This window comes from Lotus japonicus, chromosome 4 (assembly GCF_012489685.1).
Source record: "Lotus japonicus ecotype B-129 chromosome 4, LjGifu_v1.2".
Classification (NCBI taxonomy): domain Eukaryota; kingdom Viridiplantae; phylum Streptophyta; class Magnoliopsida; order Fabales; family Fabaceae; genus Lotus; species Lotus japonicus.
Window position 1 is genome coordinate 81,961,362 of NC_080044.1, and position 15,804 is coordinate 81,977,165.

General features: G+C 35.8%; 2 protein-coding genes and 1 pseudogene across 3 annotated transcripts; 2 read left to right on the forward strand and 1 right to left on the reverse strand.

Moving 5' to 3' along the window:
- The first annotated feature begins 677 nt into the window (after positions 1 to 677).
- LOC130711328 (probable lactoylglutathione lyase, chloroplastic) lies at positions 678 to 4,750 on the forward strand. Of its 2 annotated transcripts, none has more exons than XM_057560892.1 (9): positions 678 to 1,042; positions 1,167 to 1,362; positions 1,455 to 1,579; positions 1,786 to 1,850; positions 2,110 to 2,322; positions 2,412 to 2,459; positions 2,874 to 2,981; positions 3,213 to 3,353; positions 4,495 to 4,750. In XM_057560892.1, the coding sequence occupies exons 1-9, from the start codon at positions 940 to 942 to the stop codon at positions 4,534 to 4,536; spliced, it is 1,041 nt and encodes a 346-aa protein (XP_057416875.1). In that variant the 5' UTR covers positions 678 to 939; the 3' UTR covers positions 4,537 to 4,750. The 2 variants fall into 2 exon arrangements, with proteins under 2 accessions (XP_057416875.1, XP_057416876.1); XM_057560893.1 differs by having other exon boundaries at positions 680 to 1,042; positions 1,170 to 1,362.
- Positions 4,751 to 6,495: 1,745 nt separating this feature from the next.
- LOC130711921 (probable RNA methyltransferase At5g51130) lies at positions 6,496 to 9,278 on the forward strand. Its single transcript, XM_057561706.1, has 6 exons — positions 6,496 to 6,841; positions 6,920 to 7,338; positions 7,752 to 7,839; positions 8,270 to 8,335; positions 8,748 to 8,816; positions 8,958 to 9,278. The coding sequence occupies exons 1-6, from the start codon at positions 6,734 to 6,736 to the stop codon at positions 9,045 to 9,047; spliced, it is 840 nt and encodes a 279-aa protein (XP_057417689.1). The 5' UTR covers positions 6,496 to 6,733; the 3' UTR covers positions 9,048 to 9,278.
- A 116-nt stretch (positions 9,279 to 9,394) lies between these two features.
- Positions 9,395 to 12,985, reverse strand: LOC130711922 (nuclear poly(A) polymerase 1-like; annotated as a pseudogene).
- Between the last annotated feature and the right edge of the window lie 2,819 nt (positions 12,986 to 15,804).

Below are 15,804 nucleotides of genomic sequence, written 5' to 3' on the forward strand. Positions count from 1 at the left end.
ATCCGATTACCCTCGAATCATTCTGTCTCATCATAGGCGTATTTCTTTGCAAGATTGTGCTCAATTTCATATGTGGCAATTCCGCCAAGATTTTAGTATTGCCAATACAATCTTGTCCAGTAACCCGCTAGAACAATGAAGCTAGTGTCCTCATGAATCCGTGGAACCCAATATAAGATCCCGTTTGAGGATCATCGGCATTATGAGTGGATGTATCATTCTGGTTGAAAGCCGCCCATCCATTAATTTCAATAAAATAGGTGTTTGTTTAAAAAAATTCATAATTTTTTTTATAAAAAGACAATTCTTTATTCTGGAAATAGTGAAGAAAAGATGAAGATAATGATGAATATGGTTGTAGGAGGAGGAAGAGTGGTGGTTGAAGGTGGAGGGATCAGAACTACAACAAACCAAACCTTATTTAATTAAAAAATTAGTATTTTTTAATTAAAATATTATTAAGAAATGCCACGTCAGTTTTCCGTTAAATTTTGGATGGAATCTAGACGGAAAACTAAAGTTACAAACGGAGGTATTCGTCAGGGATGCTTTATGCAATTAATTATTTAATTTTTGTGGGGGACTGGAATCATGAAAAAGGTATAAGTGGGGGGACTAAATGTGCAATTAAGCCTTTATTTTAATATGAAGATAAGAGTCTCTAAATCCAGGTTTGGGAATATGAAGTTACCTTTTCTCACTCTCACTCACTGTCTTCTTCCTTTTATTACCCTATTACCAGTGTTTGCTTGTGTTGTATTCTATTCGATTCGATTCTTGTGCTTCTGCTCGTTCTCCTCATCCACAACAAAACCAAACCAAACCAACACCTTCTTCACTCCCACCACCGATTTCCCTCACACAAACACCGCCACAATCACCAGAGGACGACGACGGTGCAAGAGAGTGAGAGTGTTTGATTGATTCCAATCCATATCCATGGCTTGTTCAATTCGACCCACTCTCACTTCCTTTAGGTTTTCTTCAACTCGCTCCCTCTTCAACCCCTCTCCCTCACTCTCTTTCCTCCATCTATCCTCTGGTAACTCCTCTTATTATCCTTATCTTCAATTTCTCAATAATTCTTGGTTAATATATCTATTTTAATGCTGATAACTCAACAATACTGCATAATTTTGATGATTTCAATTTGTTTTGTTATCCAGCAGTTCCACAATCTCATAGTTTTGGCCTGAAAGCAACCAGGCTGGTGAGACAAGATGGAAACTCAGTGAGAGCCATGGCGTCGCAGTCGGTTGCGGCGGCTGCTTCGCAAGAGAATGTGCTGGATTGGGTCAAACAGGACAAGCGGAGGATGCTTCATGTTGTGTACAGAGTTGGGGACCTGGACAGGACTATAAAGTAGTACACCATTGATTCAAATTCAAATTCATTGAAAAAACAAACTAGTAGCTTTTTGTGGAGTGTGTATTTTTTACTCTTGGTGGTTTCAGATTTTATACAGAATGCTTGGGAATGAAGTTACTAAGGAAGCGTGACATACCGGAGGAAAGATATACTAATGCCTTTCTCGGATACGGGCCTGAGGACTCTCATTTTGTTGTTGAACTTACATACAGTAAGGCTCTCACTATGTGCCTGTTTGGATACAATTACAAACTTATTGGAGCTTATCTACTTGAAAAACACACTAGATAAGCTCCAACAAGTGCTATTTAGTTTGCATCCAAACGGATTCTATGTACATTATGAAGTAAGTTATATACATGCTAGTGCACAGAAAGCTTTCGATTAATGTTCATCTTTCATTTAACAACATTACAGACTATGGAGTTGACAAGTATGATATTGGAGCTGGATTTGGTCATTTTGGTATTGCTGTTGATGATGTAAGTTTTTTCTCCAAACATTAGTACCTATTACTATGACACTATCCTTTATTAGCTTCTTTGAACTCTCATACCGTGGTCATTCCTGGTGATTTGTGGCTTTAATTCTTAATCTCATGTGACTTGTCCAGTTGTATATTCATTATTCTCTTTGGGAGGGTTGTGGGGTGGAGGTGCTGTTTTGCTTATTGCTTATTCTCTATTGGTCGTTTGACAAACATGTATGCTGGAATTTTTTTGTCTATATGATCCTTTTTAGATTGCAAAAACAGTGGAGCTAATAAGAGCCAAGGGTGGCAAAATAACTAGAGAGCCTGGTCCTGTTAAGGGAGGCAAAACAGTGATTGCATTTATTGAAGACCCTGATGGTTACAAATTCGAACTTTTGGAAAGAGGCCCTACTCCTGAGCCATTGTGCCAAGTAATGCTTCGAGTCGGAGATCTTAACCGTTCCATAGAATTTTATGAGAAGGTGAGGGTCAATGCTATTTTGTGTTGTTCCAACTTCAAAGTTTTTCCCTTCACACAACATCTAAACATTTATGGTTGTTTACCATTTAGGCTTTTGGGATGGAGCTGCTTCGCACACGAGATAATCCAGAGTACAAGGTATGGTGACTTCTCTTATGTTCTTTACTTTTTGTCTGAAATATTTGTAATTAACATGCCTACTACTCAATGGTTAAGATGAGTTAAATTCAGGTTTATAAGAGATTGTGTAATTTTGATGCCTACACTTTCTTTCTGATGCAAATCCTGGTACAATTAAGCTTTAGGATAGGAGGTTGGATCCTTTTCTAATCAATCCTCTAAGATTTGATGATACTTTGCATGGATTGGGCTATACTGCGATGTATACTTGTTTTGAATATATGCATGCTGGATTTCTTTATCAGTTTTAGGTCCCATCTTGCTTGTTTTGATGGACCAAAACTGTTTCCCAGCACCTTATTTGATACTTTAGGCACGTGCTTACTACCTTAATTTCACTGATGATCCTCTGATGACCTTTTTCTTGGGCAGTATACTATAGCAATGCTCGGTTATGGTCCTGAAGATAAAAGTACTGTTCTAGAGTTGACTTACAATTATGGAGTCACTGAATACGATAAAGGAAATGCTTATGCTCAGGTAAGCAGAAGTTCCTCTCTTCTCCAATTCTTCAATTTTATGGAGTCTGCTGAAGAGGTTTTCATTGCTGCATTTTTTATATCATATTTTATTTTCTGTATTAATGGAGAGTGGAGACTGCTGTAGTTCTCATTTTCTATTGAAATTTTTTACTCTATTTTTATGTCCACAGTTCCATGCCTCTATTTGGAACATAATTTCATTAATTATCTTTTCTTCCACCTTTTACAGATTGCAATTGGCACAGATGATGTGTACAAAACTGCGGAAGCAATTAAACTAGCCGGGGGGAAGATTACTCGGGAACCTGGACCATTACCTGGTATCAGCACAAAAATTACTGCATGCTTGGATCCTGATGGTTGGAAGTCGGTATGTCTCTTTCAACTTTATATTTAATGTGTCAAAGACCAATCTTCCAAAAGTTTAAGCTAGATATCGAAGGCTCGGGAATATCTAAGACATTACTGCATGCAAGAGCTTGTTGGGTTTAAAGCTTAGTTTATGCATAACTCATTTTCGTTGTGTTAAATTCAACTTTTATATAAAAGAATGGGGATGACAGAGATCAAATTATTAATCACTTGGCAATAGAGGCTTTGATACCATATTCTGTAAAATCAGGACTGAATTAAATTGATTTCATTGCAATAGTACTGAATAATAATATATTATACGAAATATAGTATCACAGGAGAGGAAATGAAGTATCTCTATTCTATCCTAGAATCCCTCAATTCATGGGATCTTTCCTAATCACAATAATCTGTACAGATTACAGATCATTACACAAATTTCCTGAAATGTTTTTTCCTAAAAATATTACACAGTTCTCACACGCTCCCTTTTGCTGGTGAATAGGTGTTTTCTATTCCCAGATTGGATACAATCTTCACAAAATTAAGTTTCAACTTACATGTGCATCAAATGGCTCTTGTGCAAAGTTGTGTTAGATATTAAATCATTTACCCAATAAATTAAGCTTTAGGAATAGTTATTTCATGACAGGTACCATGTACAGGAGCAAATATGCCAAAAGTTCACTAATGATTTTATATATAACTCCTTGAAGATCATAGTTTTCTTTCATCATTTTGACATGAAAAGCTTATTATGGTACCATATAATGGTATTCACACTAATTAAAGTAGTAATACTTTTAAGATGGGAAAAAATATCACGGTATCAATATTGGTATTGTGTACTGTTGTCCAACCACTCAGTCACTGAGTCAAAATTCATCCAGGATGATCACCTAAATTTTTGCAAGTGATCATACTTTCAATTCAAATTTCAGTCTCTTAACAGTTTATTATCTGGGAAGGGGGTATAAACAAGCCTAGATAAAATGATAAATTGATTATTTTCATATTAAGGCCTGCATTTTTCATCATTTGTTTATTTCTTATTTAGTACTTTCATTTGTATGTTGTAGAGTCTTCACATTGTTATTCATTTTTACTAGTAATCCTGCTTTTGTGACTAACTAGTTTTTCCCACCTCTAATGCGCAGGTTTTTGTAGATAATGTTGATTTTGTTAAGGAGTTGGAGTAGAGTATTTAGGTAGATCATCATAGCAATCTTGTGAGATTGACACCTCTGTGGCTAAGAATTGGTGTTTGAAGAAAAATGTTTTGCATTAGAGAATGTATCATCATATTCAAGTTCGATTTTGTAGATAATGTAATAATGATTGTAGCAATGACTCTTGTAGCAAATGTCTTTAACTATATACCATGAAGCAAGCTTGAGAAACACATCTTTTATACCCTTCGTGAGTTCCTCAGGAGGACAAACTTTTGTGGTTGCTCACTCTGAATGTTTCAGGAGCGTATCACAGTTACCTATTGAAAAATGAAAATAATGTTTTTTAATAGAAATCACATGATCCTTTCTTTCTTCCGAAATGTTTCGTGATAATTCTTAAGTGAGTAACTTCGTATGGCTTGAAGTTTTTCTGTGACAAATTGACAATGTCCTCGTGAGATGCTTGAATAATCAATCAGGATGTGATTGGCATATTGACAATAAAAAGGAGGGGATTGATATGGAGGATAGTGGTGAAAGTTGAAAGAATAACTTGGATCTGCAACCCTGTTTTTCAACTAATAAGTTTGTCTTCCCTAAAATTCCCACCCGACGTTATTTGCAGTCTGCCCGCCTCATGCTTAAAAGATAAATTGTCCAAAATAGTTACTTCTCCCGGGTTAACAACCGCTCCTTATACCGGATATTTCACGCCCTCCAAATCCACCAAACAAGTGAAAAATTCCTTACACGCTCCGGATCCAATCAAACTATAAACCAGGTTCGTCACATTTTCTAAAATGGGTTAATCTTTTTTAAGATGACACCCTATACCTTAAGAGCTCCTTTAGTACGCCGTATTAGATATGATAGTATAAACTTATACAATACATTATGGATTTATCCATTGTTTGGTGCTCACATTGTATTGTATAAGCTTATACATCAATCTCCTCTTATACATTAAAATGATGGATTATTTAATCCACTCTATAAATGATGGATAAGACATGATAAAAAAACAATGTATAAACTACTCAATATATTTTAATCAACCGCCACCACAATCACCCTCCACCGTCACCGCCTCCATCACTACCACCACCATCGTCACTGGCACCACTATCGTCGCCGGCACCATCGTCGTCGCTGCCACCACAACCACCATCCACCACCACCGCCTCCACCACTACCACCACCACCGACACGCTCTAGTCATCGTTATCGCCACTACGACACTACCACCACCTCCCTCCACCATCACCGTCGCCACTACCACCGCCACCACTGTCGCCGCCGCCACCACCATGCTCCGCCACCGCCACCATCGTTGATACCTTCATACCACGCCGCCGCCACCAACACCACGATCCACCACCATTGCGACCACCGCCACTACCACCACCACTGCCACCGCCACCACCACCCACCATCATTGCCACCATCATCACCTTCCAATTCCACCACTACCACACCACCTATGTCGCCACCAAATTATACAGTGTATGATCAAACGCTGTATAGTATTAAAATTTTATCAGACCTTATCATATCAGGCCTCATACAATCAGACCTTATACTATTAGGCCTTATACTATAAAGTGTACCAAACATGCCCTAAAATAAGTTTATATTCATCATTAAATTTGTAAAATAGGTAAATTAGAAATTTAAAATCCTTATTTTGTAAAGGCAATATTTCTTAGAAGATAATATTATGAAAGTAAATAAAACAAGAAATAAGTAAACCAATGTTTGCAGAACCGGTCGAGGTATTGGTTTAAGGTTTAAAAGTTCAACCGCGGTTAAACCGTACCTAATTAAATAACTATATTTTACCACTTTAAAGTGTTACTAAATTCACCTAAACATTTTTTTATATACATAATAACAAACTAGTTTCATTTTAATATAATTGAGTGATGATGGGCTTGATGGGCAGCCCAGAACATATTAAACCCTAATATTACCACCTTCAGGCACTTTACCTAAGAAAATATTAATAACGCAGCAAACGTGAAAAATAAAAGAAGAGGAGCAGTCTTGCAAGGTGAAACCCACCTCCCACTCTTCATCTCCTTCTTGCATACGAGCCGAACCGGCGACACCAGCGGGCAAGTGAGTAGTAACTATAGACTGCGAGGAGGTGGTGGCGGCACCAGCACAACGTCCGTTTTGCCCCGGCGATTGACCCTTGAGGGTTTGAGTTCAGAGTCTTCAATCAATGGGAAAGGGTGGTGATGATGACGAAACCCAGAAGCACAACAACAACAACAAAAAGCGCAAACTAGTTTTCCCTTACGGCAACTACAAGACTTACTACGGCTATCGAGTATGTATTCAATCTTCTTCCCAATGAGCTAGTGTTTTGCTGTGTGATTGATGTTTTATCAATTTGATTATGTTTCAGCTTGCTCAAGGCATGGATGAAGATCCTCGCTTGAAAGTGTTGAGGAAAGAGTGGTTTCAAGGCAAAGACTGTCTTGATATTGGCTGCAACAATGGGTTAATCACCATCCAGATTGCTCACAAGTTTCACTGCCGGACCATTCTTGGAATTGACATTGACTCTGATCGAGTTCAGGATGCATATTGGAATCTGAGAAAAACAGCTAGATCCAAATCTGCCCCTGCGAAAGCCTCCAAACTTGAGGACAAGGACCATTCAGAGAACAATGTTGCGGTGGTGTCTAATGCCGATACAGATGAGACTTCAAAAGAACCATCTTCTTCGGAGCAAATTGATCTGATGGATATAGTTTCATTTAAACGAGAGAATTTTGTTCAGAGTTGGCACCCACCCGGAAAGCACTATGATACAATTCTTTGGTAACTTGTTGTTGGTTTGTTTTAACTAAATAAAACTTTGTAAGGGAGGAAGGTAGAAATTTGCCAGTCCCTGTGTCTTTTAGGATGCTAACAGTCCTGTTTAAAATTGTGTCTTTGAAATTTCTTTTTGAGGTCCTTTCCAGCCTTTTTTTGGGTTGACTTCTACATGATAGTTACTATCTGAATGGATTACCTTCATGTTATAGTTTTGTATGTTTTAGTGCCCAGAATTATATAAATTTGCCCTCTCCAGCTTGAGTGCACTTGCCTTCATATTTGCCAAGCCTTTGCTTCATTTTCATTTATTTGCTTGACATGTCCTCTCTGCTATGGAATTCATATTATTTGAATTTGATTATTTAAATTAATATCCAATGCATCTGTGAGAAAATAAATTACCTTTTGACATGCAGTTTGAGTGTCTCAAAATGGATACATCTAAATTGGGGGGATGACGGTTTAATTACATTATTTTCAGAGACTTGGAAGCTGCTCAAACCTGTAAGTATCATCTCCTTCCATCTACTCTTTGAAGTTTTAATTGCTTATATAAAAAGTGTTGTTGGACAAAGAAAAAGGCATGATATATGGGACCTATCTAGCTAGAGGAAGTGGTTTATATGGTGAATTAAGAATTAGACTAAAATTCATGGCTGCATATGTTCTATTCTAAACAGCCCACAACTATCGCCTTCTATTCTATTTATCTCGGTAATCATGGATGCTTTCTTCTTCACTCTTTCTCAAGGCCCCATGTCTCCACTCTATTCCAATGCCTTTTTTCTGTTCTTCTATCTGTTCCAGCTACGATTCATTTCTTAACTTGACTGATTAGTAGTGCACATGTTCTCTGGTAAACCACGCACGAACATCCCTACGTTTCTCTAAATCTATTATGTTGTATATGTAAAACCTTTTATCTTCTGAGCAGGGTGGCATTTTTGTGTTGGAACCTCAGCCATGGAATTCATATGTAAGCAATCGTGATGTCTCTGAGGTAACAATTAGCTTGCCTTTTGTGACTATCAATCTTATATTTCAAAGAGTTCTGAGAAGGGGAAACCTAGCTAACTTATTAAATTTACTGTAGAGATTTCTTGGAACTATTCATTTTGTAAATTTTCTGCATGGCGTGGAATCATTTCCTGAAATCTTAATCTATGCTGTTTAGGGTTTTGCTTGTGAATAAAGCAAATCTTAGCTTAAATGGATAGACGTCCTTCTGTTTTTTCTTCTTCCATAGTTCTATTTTATGTTCGGGGAACAACTAATGCATTAGTGCATTATCAAAATGCAAATGTATGAATTTTTGGTTATGCTTTTAAGTTTCCTTACCCCTAGCCAGATATCACTTGCTAAATATAAGAAATGGGGTTATCAAATCATCAATTTTTTTTTTCATTATGCAGACCACCATTGCCAACTTCGGCAATATTATGTTTCGTCCAGAACAGTTTCAGGAAATACTGCTAGATAAGGTTTGTATCAAGTATTTGTTTGGAATGTTGCTTTCCGTATTTCAAGTTTGCTCAACTAGCAATAAACAAGCATTTCTTCTTCTTTGCCTATTTATTACACTCTTATTCAGATTCTAACAGGCAATATTTAACTCATTGTAGATTGGATTTAGAACAGTAGAAGATATCACTTCAGGGTTGACTGGTACCAAGGCTGGTTTCAATAGGCCAATTTTGGTTTTTCAGAAATGATACATGTAGTAAGTCAGCTGCAGAGTCAAAGTTATTTAATATGGAGTCATTCTTCCCCATAGAGAAGCGTCTGTTACATTTTTTGAAGTCGGTAATGGTTACTTGCGATGAAGCTAATGTTCATATGTGTATGTTTTTGTCCATTGTGAATGATGGCAGTGAAGCAAATTTTTTGTTGATAGGGGCTTGAATGTAGAGAATGGAAATACAAACTTGTATGTCTTTTGTGTATTTTGCCACTAGTATGTCAATTTGATTCTCTCATTATCAGTAAAATCAAAGAAAAGGAAGTAATGAATGTCTTTTTAAGTTCAGATTAAGAAGAAAAAATAAGAAATGCAAATTCATACCAACATATTGATAATTTCTCACCGTTTTTTAACCACATCATTTGAGATAAGGATATCATCTAAGTTCTATCTAATACATACTAAAATAACTACCAACATCAAGAAGCAAATATACACGGATCTGACCAAGTTTTGAGCAATTTTGACACATATTTCAGACAATCACACTCAATTAGTAAAAGCTGGTAGTATGATCTATTATTGCTGCAGAATGACTGAAAATGTTCCAAATTGATATATTAAGAGGTTACCCACAAGCTCCTCCAAGGCCCTACTAGAGTATATAGATTAGTTGAACAAGTGGTTTTTGTTTTAGAAACAACTGGTTCTACTGCTGCTGCAGACGTTGAGTTTGAAGAGTCCAAGTTGCCTTGACTTGATTTCTACACTCAAGATCATCTTCAAGCTCATCAGATTCTCTAGATGTATCACTCCGAATTTCTCAAGTCATCCGTGCTATATGTTGTGCTCGCTTTCCCTTCCTATCATCATTTGCTCCTAATACAACCACTTTATCTTATTGATACTTTTCTGCTTGCCCATTGCCACTTTGCCAGAAATAATTAACTCTGAATTTGCTTTCTCTCCCAAGTTAGTTTAGGCTGGTGGAAGGTTGAACACCTCCAGGATAGACAAAGTTAGGTATCTTACAACGTTTTACATGGGAGACCTTGATATCCATTCCAGGTTTCCGTAGAGTGTACATGTTGATAGTGTGCTTAAATTTTTCAATAGCTAATCTTATATCAAATTGTTCACCTTCATTGAAAGGACCCTGCTTCCGTTGCAGACCCATGAAGTAATAGCAGTGTAAAGGTCTTGATTTGTCAGAAAAGTCACCAGGATGTTGATGACATTGAAGCATGACAGAAGTGTGCTTCTCAATCTAGATGTTTAACAGACAATGAAGTTAGGTTATTTATATCTAAAGATCATAAATAGAAGCAGAGGTGAGAAAGAAAATAAGGAAACAACAAACAATATGTGCATGTTTGGATACACGATGAAAAATCACGGTGAGTCACAACTTCCTTTGATTAAAAATCATGGTGATTCATGATAGTTTTTCACTGTGTATCTAAACATACCCTAACAACACAAACCTTCAATGTCAACATGCGCAGACGAGACTTAACCAAACCATTCCATTCTCTAAGATCATCCACATTTTCTGCAGAAATAACTATCTGCAAATAATTCTTATAAGCTTCAGAAAAGGGATAAGACTCAAAAAGAGTATCCCAATCAGCCTTGCTAGCCTCCATAGCCTAAAAATATCAGAAACATCACATTAAGCAATCTTAATAACAAGTATAATTATAAATTAAATCATTATTAATTAAGTATTGGCCAACCTTTACAGAAAACACAACAAACATGCTAGTATATTTCTGGAATCGTAGCTCAAACATGCACAAAATAAAGAATCATACCTCACATATTTCACTCCCTCTCTGAAACTCATCCTTCATAATACGCAATGTACTTGAAGACACATTGTAACTAGAATTCCAGCAAGGATAAACAGGAGTAATTATCGGCATCCGATGGGATCTATCCCTAGGATATTTTCTAGGATCCCAAACTTGAAGTCCAAGAGATCCTTCTTCAATAGGACAAATCATTACAGGATTTGGCCAACGCCACTGAGTATATACCCTGAAAAACTGAGACACTAACATATTCGGCAGTGCATTGGGAAATAGCTGACATATTCGAGCTATAAGCAATGCATAGTTTATACCACCAAGAAAACCAGTAGCCTGGGCACAACATATGAAGAAGCATTAGGAAAATCAGAACATAACAAATAACAGTGAATAAATTCAGGTCAAACAGAAAAGAACACCAAAGATATCATCTAGAGTAGGAGCTTTGACATACATTTGAATAAACTCCACGACGCTTCGCCCATAGCCTAATGCATCTCAATGCCATTTGAAAATTCTGCATTTCATAAACAGAAACGCAATCAATGAAGAAAGTCACAGAAAGCTGAAGATAACTTCTCTTGTCTTTAAAATTTATATACACTACCTGAATATTTGGAACCAAATGCAAGATTTTATCGGTCATTCGACAACTATTAAGACTACGAACAGTTTGTTCGTCTGCATTTTGTAATACTGAGTCCTGTGAAATATCCAAGTCCTGTCCAACAACAGAAAAAACATACCATTAAGTGGTATGCAATAGGTATTATCACCCTTCAAATTAAATTAAAAGAGTGACAAATGGAAGTATGGAACAACTTGAACCTATTAATCTCACATAAATCACTTACTTCCGGAATAACCAACAAGGATAATCTTGCATAAATGAGATCTATAGAAACACCATTGACCTTGAACTTCATCAGCGGAACAGAAGCATTAGGTACAGGGTGCAACTCTGTTACTTCTGGCATCTCAGATAACACTTTAGGTAGCTGGCCAAAGAAATCCTTCTAAGGCCAATTCAAATAAAAAGAATGGGAAGAATTATAATACATCTGTGGATGCATATATAGGTCCCACACATATAGCGTCTATATCTGCTCCAGGACCATGCACCTGCAAAATTTGAATTAAAATGGTAATAGTCAAAGCATAATGCAAGATGCAGAGATAGTGAGAAGGGTTTGGAAGATAAAACAGCTTCTTAATCATACCCCAAGCCCATAGGAGCCAAAGGTAAAAACCTTGGCATTTGCTTCTTGTACCACTTGTTTGTCAAGTTCCTTAGCATGGCTAATGGTTTTGACCCAAACCTTCACAATCTAATTCATTTTACAACATCACATCCAAAACAAATGAATTCATAAGGAGCTCCACTGCATATCATAGATGGTATAAGATGAAATGCAACAATAAAATATTCAATTCCACAAAAGATACATGCACTAGAATATTTCCCAAGAAGCCATATTCTTTCCTATCCCTCAATTTCTCAGTATGGCAATCACAATGTGTTTCGATTGTCCGGGCGCATACTATGCAAAGCATGGTAACTCCATAAGCTACACTTTGTTCTTCACCAATAAGGAATTATAAGAATTCCTAGTGCAGAACCAAACAGACTGAGAGTATTCAATGCTATCAACAAAATAAACTCAACCTGGACTAGCCTTCCAATCACTTCCTCCCTACTAATTGCCTCCTGCTGATTCTCATACAAACCGGCATCTTGCAAGTACTGAAAATCCAGAATCCAATTTCAGCACAAAAATAAAACTTGTAAAAAGCTCAAAAACCAAGAAGAATTCAAATTATAGCAGCACAAACAGAACCTTCTCAAGTTCAAGGGTCTTGATCACATCATATTCAGTTGGTTCACTCAATGAGATGGGTTCTGTTATTCCATATTGTTGCTGCTGCTGCTGCACAATATTGTGATTGCTCAGTCCAGAACTCCTCATCAATAACTTGAGTGTTTTCCCCCTTCTTTTGAAATATTATTATAGTAACTGTGCTGTGTGATGATAATTGTTGATAGCAAGTACAGTAATGGGAGAGAAAAATTTATATAAACTTTGAGACAATCAAAGTATGCAGGAATGATTTCAAAGAAACCCAGAATAAGTTTCTTCAAGGGGAAGAAATAAAACAGTTGTAACAACTTGGTGCAACTGTTGGATTAATTGTAAATTGTAATTAAAAACAATACTTGGGCAACACTTAATCTATATTTGTCTTTAGGGATAAAACAGATAGGGCTGTTCATGAAGCCTATAACACATAAATAGGATGTTTGGATATATTTTTCTTTTTTTTATATCAAATTTGAAACTGTGATAAGCTATTAATAAAAATTTCTTCCTGAAATTGATTATGTATTAAGTAGGCTTTTGAAATTTTTACTTAATTAAAAAGATCATGATTCATATCATGTGATTCATATCATGTATAAAGCTTTTCAGGTCCAACACGCTAAAATATTTAGAGAGGGGGTGAGGGGAGAGGAGTTTGCTGATTCCAGTAACACTTAACCATAATCCACCTCTAGGCAACATCACATATAATTTGAATATTGAGGAAAATAATTAACAAACGTTCAGCTTTGAGCTAGGGGTGCTCATCGGTTCGGATCAATGGCATGATCCAAACCTTTGTAGTTGGTTTGATTTACATTAAATGATGAACCAAACCACAATCTCATCTTACATTGTTTTAATTTTAAGATTTTGTGGCGGTTAAAAACTACTACAAACTCATATGCCAATTGAATGTTCCCAAACCCCGTGGTCCATGTAGTATGATTTTGTAGGATATTTTTTTAGATCGGAAATGACGCTACATTTTATGGAAATGATACTAAATGTTTTTATTTAAATCATTATGAAATGATTTTATTTGATTATATGCATTCTTATACTTTTTTAATCAAAGGCTATGGGATGAATATAATTTTTGCGTACATTTTATCATAGAATATTTAAAAATTAAATAATGCTTTATTTTTATTTAATTTTACTCTTTATTATTATCGAAAAGACAAATTTAATTTTCATTGAAGCCCTACATTTTTTGGTCGAAATTGAAGCCCTACTTGACTTTGTGCAAATGCTTTGCTTTTTGTCTCAACTCTCAAGTAATGATAAGTAAATGAAAATCTCATTGGTTCCTTCCGCTTTATGGTGCTCATTACGGTTTCAAGTAGGCCTTGAAAGCCTAGTGAAAGTTATTCTCTATAGCTTTTATGGATGTTTTAGAAGCGAATATTGCTACTTTCGCAACTAATAATGTCCATAAAGATTGTATACAATGCACTCAATTGTGTCCGTCTCTGTCCAGTGAGTGTGTGCATTTTGGACCATTCTTGATTGGTTGGTTGGTGGGGAGAAGGAAAATGAGATAATAATTATTTCTCTTGATGTTTTTACTTTCCTTTCAAAGGCATTTGAAGGAGGTGTTCACACTCAAACCTAATTGTGATTCCTACCTCTTTAAACCAAATAAACAAAGTATTGTATATAAACGTGCATGCATATACATTCAATAGACATTTCAATTTTTTCTATCTTGCTCGTATCAAATTTATCATATATCACATTCATTAGTTTTTTCCTTCTCTTTATTTTTCACTTTGAGTGTCAGTTGGATGTGTGCACTATGTGAATATCTTAAAATCATTACCAACAAGGTGTAACATAGTTGATAGTTAGTTGAAGTTCTTAAACATTTAATCGATGATTTGATCGCTCGACGAGATGTATATGAATAATTATTTATTATGAGAGTCCTATCCACTTAATATGATCTTTAAAGCTCGGAAAATTAATCTGGCGGTGATGGAAATAGTTTGGTAAAAAATGATTTTGTGAATTGAGTATAAATTAGCGTGCAAAAGCACAAGTCAAATATAGTAAAACATCAATGTCAAAATGGGGGCCATTTGTATTAGTAACACCCCAAAAAAAGGGTGAGGCGTTACTCAAATTCTTAATCCAGGGTCCAATTGAAATAATTATAGTCATAATTCCTTATTACTTTTTACGTTTTCTTCATTTGACATAACGCCCCTCAATTCATCATGGCGAAGAGTCCACTTCTTATTCATCGTATTATATCAACACCTCTCTCTGTTTGATCTTTCAAACAATGGAATCCAGAGAAAACACAAACCAACTTGTAGAGACCTATGATCAACAACAAGGGCAATACAAGTCCTACATCGATTGTCCTGAGAATTCAGAGTCAGACTCATCAAATGAGGTAAGTGTTGGCGATGCTGCATCTGATGAAGAAGAAGAAGTGAGTTTGGATGATGAGTTGCTGAATGATGGAAACCCAAATTTTAAGAAGAAGATTGAGCTTCTAGCTGCAATGGTTGGAGTTGACACTACAGAGCCAGTGATTGTGCTGACTGAAGTAGTGAGAGTCCTCAAGCACTTAAAGAGTATAATATAAATATCAATGAACTAGCTAGTACCACATTACATTACTGCTTAAGTTCTTACATGGGGTAAAGAATTTTAGTTATTAATAATTTCTTGTTGCTTCCATCAAAAAATAATTTGTTGTTGCTGATGTGTGACTTGCGCATTTTAACTCTATGTTCCTTGCTACCTTTCTTTCTATATAAGATAATCAGTTTGAACTTTTATGTTCATTCCTTTCTTCCCAATATCTCATGCACAACTTGTATCCCACTTTCCTAGAAACTTACTCTAATTTATAAACATTTTTTATTTTTTATTTTTATCTCATCATTAATATGAAATTTCTTTGATTAATTTATTTTAAAAAATTTAGTGAATTCAGTTTTCAATTTTTGGTCAATCCTAAAATTACCATATATTTATTTTACCATTATATCATTTTTTAATTCTTATATTTTTTTAAAAATATCATTTTGCATTTTTGCCTACGTGATGCACTAAGATATTAGCGAATACTTCATATTGATCAAGTTATTTTGTATATTAT